Here is a 6,907-nt window from a genome sequence, read left to right on the forward strand (position 1 = left end):
TTCAATTAACCAAGTAGTGATCAAAAGGCTGTCAAAAACACATGATCGATCAATCAAGTATCGATCAAAGGGTAGTTAACTTCTTCAAATTTTGCCTTCTTTTAAATAAATCTTGGACTTGTAATCTTGAACGCTTAATAAAACATTACAAACACTGCCAAGATTATGGTGTCACGGAATTCACCAATCTAAAACTTAACAGGTATAACATTTTATGCAATCAACATCAATATGGAATTTGGAAAGATACACGCGCACTCGTTGTTTTATATTACATCCCTTATAGTACGTAATACGTTTGGTCATCTTATGAATTGTAAACTTGTTTCTTCTTGGGTAAGGCCTAAACCCAACGATGAACAAGGAGATCCTCATGCCCAAGTTTAACGAACCCTTAAACAAAATTTTAGACTAGCACTCAGTCCAAAGGGGATGGTGTGTGGTCATATTCCCCTAATTTTTATTAGAAACTAGTTACAAATACCACTTAAGAATAATTTATAAATACCTCGAAGAGGTTTTAAAAAATATATATATTCTAAGTACCTTTTCATTGGCTTAATCTTTTGATTATCTCTAATCAAAATTATTGGTTGATCAGAAACCTAGGAAGTAAGTTGTTTAAATCTCATGGGTGTTGGAATTGGTGAATTCTATCTCACTTGACACATTGCTCGATTGGTATCTTTGATGTGATCTCCTTATTGAAAAATTTATCTCCTACACAAATTTTTGTATTCCCCAAATAAGTTGACCTGAAAATAGAACAATTTTTTTTTGTCCCTTTATTAACTTGTAAATAAAATTTGCAACATGCATATGATTATGCAGTAAATATATACTCGATAGTAATAGGTTTTGATAAATGTTTAGCAATAAAAAACCTCGAGGTGAAGCAGCCAACCACCAATTGGTCTCAAAACCTTGGGAAGAAGTGAGCTACCTATAAACTATAGAGGGTATAGTTACGCGGAAATCTCCCTGTTTGTCCAGCTAGCCAACAAGGCAGCGCTGTTCTCGCGAATCCTGTGAGTCACTCACTATCCTTTGCTTCAACGCTTCAGAGTAATAACTCCGTAATCAGCACTGTTATACTTTAATAATAATTAAAAAAAAAAAACGAGGACAAAATTGAGACAGTGTGCAAGCTACATTAGTGATTAGACCAACCCTATGTCCCAGTGTACTAGTTGTAATCAATAAACGTACTGCATTTTTGTAAGTCTATCACTTTCTCTGTACACAACAGAGCTTTCCTGACCCAGATCCTCTCCCTACTAGCCTACTAAACTACGACTCTAATTCTCCCTAAGCTTTTCTTAGACCTACAATTTGCTGCCAAGTTTTAAGTTTTAAGTGTATATTTTATCATTAAAAAAAGTTAAAAAAATAAGAGTATATTTTACCAATTATTTTTTAATAATTTCTTTGTTAACACTTACCACCTTGCCTCGATATTGTATATCACTCTCTCTCAGATTTGAATCAGGAAGACTCCTCATTCTTTCCTCTCTCTCTCTCTCTCTCTCTCTCTCTCTTTCTCTCATATATTTGTAGCCAAAGTTCTTAACTTGCAACCTTCCCTTTAGAACTACTACCACTTTAGTTGAAAGTTGAAACCTCTTCAACTCTTTCATGGTGCTGAGATTCGTACCTACTTGAACAACATTTCAAGCTTTGTTTCTGTTTATCTTTCTTTTTTCTAATACAGTTTCATCTTTTGGTGAAACAAAACTCGTTTCTGTACCAGACTCTGATGATGGCTCAAAAGCACTTATTACACGAGCTACTGAAAGAAGACCAAGAACCGTTCCAACTCAAGAACTACATTGCTGACAGACGCTGCCAACTCAAAAGCTCTTCACCAAATACACATTTACAAGTCAAGAAACGAAAACCCATCTCAGAAACTCCAAGCTTTCCTGGGAATTTTTGCAAAAACGCTTGCTTTTTCACTTTCCAAGACTCACCAGACCTCAGAAAACCGAAATCTCCACTCTTTGAATTCTCATCTCCAGCTAAAAGTCCCTGCAGGACCCCAAATGCCATTTTTCTTCACATTCCTGCTAGAACTGCAGCTCTTCTTCTTGACGCCGCTTTGAGAATTCAGAAACATTCATCATCATCATCATCAGCTTCAGCTTCAAAGTCCAAAACCCAGAACAAAAACTACGGGTTTGGTCTATTTGGTTCAATATTAAAGAGACTAACAAATCGTAGCAAAAAGCGTGAAATTGAAAGTGGTGATGGGGTTAGGGTTGTTTCAGTAAAAGACATTCTGAGGTGGGACTCATCAGGTGTTGGACACAGAAAAAGTAGTTCCAATGAGAGCATGAAAATGCAGAAACAAATGGTGGCTTTGGAGGACAACAAAAGTGCTAGCAGTGAGTTAAGTTTAAGCCATTCTTGTTCTTGTAATGGTAGGCCTAGCAGTGCTGTTTGGTCCGAAAGCAATGAAGACAAGTCTTTGGATTTGGATTCTTCTATTAGTAGCCAATCTGTGGACTTAGAAGTTATTGAATTCTTAACCAAACAGAGACCAGAAACAGACTTTGCTTGCTGTGATAAGCACTTTTGTGAAAGTCCTTTTCGTTTTGTGCTTCAAAGGAGCCCTTCTTCCTCCTCCGGTCGCCGGACGCCGGAGTTCCTGTCGCCGGCGGCATCCCCTAGTCGCCACAAAAATGAGGTTTGCCACTATGCATTTTTTTTACTTTTGTTACCAATAAATTTACCGTTATGTTTATCTCTTTTAGTGTACTCTTTTTTGGGACCAATTTCAAGTTTTTGAAATTTACCATATTATAAAAATGTTGTGTGTATGTGTGTGCACACATTGGACTGTCCGAGTTGACTCGTGACTCAATTGGGGTGGAGTGGACGTGTGTATGAATTGTCGGCAATTTGATCCATGTTCTGCAAAATTGGCCGGAATGTTGTCAGTATATGACAAGTGTACCCCATAAATCTACCTTGTAATTGTGATTGACTTGTTCATTTTCAGGGTTATATATGCCATTTAAGAATTTTTCTATTTTAACTTCAACCCCTTCTTGTATTTTCATATAATTGTACTTCAGATTATGTCTCTGCCATGCAAATCTTTTTTTTAGGGCCTCATGTAGATACTGTATATATTATTTTCCTGAAAAGGACAATTGCGTTTTTGTTTCTTTTGTTGGTTGTTGTTTCACATCAATAAACTCCGACATCCCTCTTACTAGAATATAGTTTGTGTGTTTTATTTTCTGAAAATTACTATGGAAAGGTCAACAGCCAACCAATTGTGATCCGGGTCTTAATCAAAATTCATGAATGTTACAATGACAATTAAAAAAATAATAATCATAATTGTAGCTCAATTATGAAAATGATGTATGATTATGCTAAATTTGAGGTTGTTATGAATTTGGATAGGAAAAAGAGACTAGTGGAGCTGAGAATTTAAAAAAATTCCAAGAAGTTGAAGAGGAGGAAGATAAGGAACAGTGCAGTCCAGTCTCTGTATTGGATCCTGTATTCGAGGACGATGACGATGGTCATGATGTTGAAGATGATGATGAGGACAAGGACTACGGTTATGATCATGAATGCAGCTTTGCCATTGTACAGAGTATGTAACAAATTAAACTAAACAAGTACTGTTTGAATTAATTTTTTTCTATAAGTATGTGTTGGGTGTGTGAGTTCCTTCTTAATGAGCCAACTTAAAATTTGTACTAGATGCTTGTGTTTGATGGTAACTTTAGTGTTTGGTACAATAATGCATGAGGGTTGTGGTTGTAGGATTGTGTTGATTTGAACGATGGTATCAATGTGGGATCCATTGAAGATTGGGGTAAAAATGCCCCTGTATTCTGCTCATTGGGTATACATCAATCTCTTGTTAATGTGACCTGCTGTTGTCGATAAGGTAGACACAACCAAAGTTGCCTTAACTTCAAATGTGACCCACATTAGATGTTAGGAGTTCTGTCTTAATTGTGGTAGTCTCTTCAATTCATTGGACCGTGCAATCATCAAACTAATTCATCTGAATTAAGTGAGTACTTTTTTGTTACTCTCAGTCCCCATTTTGATATGTTGCAGCTAAAGGGTGAAAAAAAAAAAAAAAAAAAAGAAGAAGCAATAGTACCCAAAAGAAATTTAAAAATTTTCTTAATTACATATGTATAGTAACTGAATTTCACTTATTCCTATTATCTAACAAGTGCTATTTTTTATTCTTTTTCTTCTTATACATATATAATTATATACTTTGAAACTATATACATCTAAGGGGAAACTAGAAGCCTCAAAACCCAAAAATAGTTGTTCTTTTCATTATTGTAACTTCATTTGTGACCCTACATACACTGCAAGGCCTTAACATTTTTGTGACAGGCCCCTGCGAATTATTAATGGACTTCTTCATTATTTCTTAGATGTAGACTTGACATTTTTGTTGTCGATGCTGCTGTTCAGAAATTTACTTTGGTGAAACCTTTTGAACAATAAGTTCAAAATCTACTGGTATATTGTGCACTGAGAGCACAGTGGATATGAGATTGTCCAGTAGGAATTATCATTTTCCATGTTCTTCATTGTAGGAAGTGAATCTCTTTTGTACTTGATTTCTCCTGAGTGTCAGGTGCAAATAAATGTGAAAGTTTATAGTACAGACAAAGTCAGTCCATGTGGATTGAGACTGATCAGGCATGTTAAGTTAAATTCAAACTTGGAACTAGCTTCAAACCAGCAATATTAAATTGAGAACCATTAAAATTTATAATGTTCAAGTAGCATCTAATATTATTACAATGTTTATCACTCTAAATATACAAATTAGTGAATTACTTACATCCACCCTTCAAATTCAAGGCATTGGCAATCGTGTTGTGAACAAAGTATATGGTAATTCTGGATTCCTTATTTTGGTTGGTTTTTAGTATTTTAGGTATTGCCCATCATTCAGTTGTATTGTCCAAATTGATTGAGTGGATGTATATATATTGCATTAATCCAGCTTACCGGTCTTTGAACTAACAAAATGATAATTTGTGAAGTTTCTCCAGCATATTTGTACTTGACTCCCTATCATTGTTTGAGTAGATTGTGCTATAAGTTTGCTATAGCTATATCTAAGATAGTAATGCTGCAAGATTAATTGTTAAACTAAATCAACTAATAGATTTATAATAGCAATTTATTCTTGATTTGTAACGTACTTAGTGCCAAATTTTATCCATCGTCAAGCAAGTGATTTATTGTCCTTTTGTTTACTTGTTTGATATTTACAGGAGCAAAGAAGCAGCTATTGCACAAGCTTCGTAGATTTGAGAAATTGGCAGAATTAGATCCAATTGAACTTGAGAAAAGAATGTTGGAAGATGAACAAGATGATGACTATGATAACAATATTTATGACCTCAACGAAGAAGAGGACTGTGAAGATGGGATGGAAACATCACATATGGAAACAAATGTTGATGGCTTTCTTACAGAAGTGCTCAGTAAATCAAACATCCATAGTTTACGCCGAATCCCAGAAGATATGAAGAGATTGGTTTCAGATCTCATTGTTGAGGAAGGAAGAGAACAGAATGCCTTTGACAACAGAGAAGAGGTGGTGAGTAGGGTATGTAAGAGGTTGGAATCATGGAAAGAGGTAGACTCTAACACCATTGATATGATGGTGGAGCAAGATTTCAGAAGAGAGCTAGATAGGTGGAAGCTAGACCAGGAGCAGGTGGGACAGACAGCATTAGAGATTGAGCTAGCTATCTTTGGATTATTGGTGCAGGAACTGTCAGATGAACTAGTTTGTTTCAGTTGAAATTGATGGGGAAATTTGTCGAAACTGAGGCTACATTCAAATGAATTTTGGTTTAACTTTCTTTTATTTTTTTTTAAATTAAATTTTAAGTGGAGCATAGTCTAACTTGCATTATGAAGGGATAGGCTAAATAGGTAGATGACTCAAGAGGGGGAAGAAGGATGTGAGTTAGATGAACATGGTATTATGTAAATGGATCATGTAAGTAGTGGGGAATGGTGTATTTATCCTTGCTTAATGGAACATGACATGTACAATTAGTAGTGCTTTATATATTATAGATTTGTCCCTATTTTTTCTTGTGTTTCTGTGCTCAAGGTTTGTATGTATCTGTATGTAGGAGCTTAATGCTTAATGCTTAGCAGAGACATGCTTACCAATTAACACCTCAAATTCATGTTTCCTGGTTATTGCAGAAGTAGGAAAATACTAGCTACTTTTATAAAAGAAAAGTTGTAGGCCATACTAGTTACTTTCTCAGGCTTCATTTCTGTCTACCTGCTTTGAGCCCAAGCACTAGTCTTTTAATGTGTATTTATGTTGTCTGAACCAGAAAGGAGTTTGAACTTTGGACATCCTAATTTTGATTTTTCTAGTGCCCATGTGTGCGAATTTATCTGTATGTAGAGAGCCTAATACTTCCCAAAATCATGCTTACCAGTTAATGCCAGACATTGTTCTCCATCTCCTCTTGCATTCTCAATGAGATGACCTCAAATTAGAATGTTTAAGTGTGTGTTGTGCGGACATATGTTGATTATGAAGAGCTCTGATAGTAACTTGATTAGTCCATTTGGGGTGTAAGTGCAGATGTGACTATTCATTTTTTCGGATCGAAGAGGGAATAAAGTGAAGGTAGAGCTGCAAGCTCCTTTCTTTCTTTTGTGTTTTTGTTTTTGGCCTAAAGAGCAGCAGGCTTCTGTTCCAAGAGTGTTATGAATTTTCCTGATTAAAAACTTGGGGGGGAATAAAGCTATATAGTGCAAGTCACAAGCAAGGTACAATTTGATGAATACAACTTCCACTTTTTTCTTTTCAGTTTCTTTTATGAAAATTGAAAAGTTAGTAAGAGGGTATGGCCGTATGGGATTGGAT

General features: G+C 35.5%; 1 protein-coding gene across 1 annotated transcript; it reads left to right on the top strand.

The window, feature by feature from the left end:
• Window positions 1–1,216: 1,216 nt before the first annotated feature.
• On the top strand, window positions 1,217–6,115 carry LOC115953220. Its single transcript, XM_031070754.1, has 3 exons — window positions 1,217–2,686; window positions 3,415–3,610; window positions 5,277–6,115. Exons 1-3 carry the CDS (start codon window positions 1,757–1,759, stop codon window positions 5,810–5,812), a joined length of 1,662 nt encoding a protein of 553 aa, XP_030926614.1. The 5' UTR covers window positions 1,217–1,756; the 3' UTR covers window positions 5,813–6,115.
• The last annotated feature ends 792 nt before the right edge of the window (window positions 6,116–6,907 follow it).

This window comes from Quercus lobata, chromosome 7 (assembly GCF_001633185.2).
Source record: "Quercus lobata isolate SW786 chromosome 7, ValleyOak3.0 Primary Assembly, whole genome shotgun sequence".
In the NCBI taxonomy this organism is placed as follows: Eukaryota; Viridiplantae; Streptophyta; class Magnoliopsida; order Fagales; family Fagaceae; genus Quercus; species Quercus lobata.

Bases quoted from the DNA above. Each gene is read 5' to 3' on its own strand.
- LOC115953220 (XM_031070754.1), top strand. From the start codon at position 1,757: ATGATGGCTCAAAAGCACTTATTACACGAGCTACTGAAAGAAGACCAA. The intron at 2,687-3,414 runs GTTTGCCACTAT...GAATTTGGATAG, and splicing joins CTAGTCGCCACAAAAATGAG to GAAAAAGAGACTAGTGGAGC. The intron at 3,611-5,276 runs GTATGTAACAAA...TGATATTTACAG, and splicing joins CAGCTTTGCCATTGTACAGA to GAGCAAAGAAGCAGCTATTG.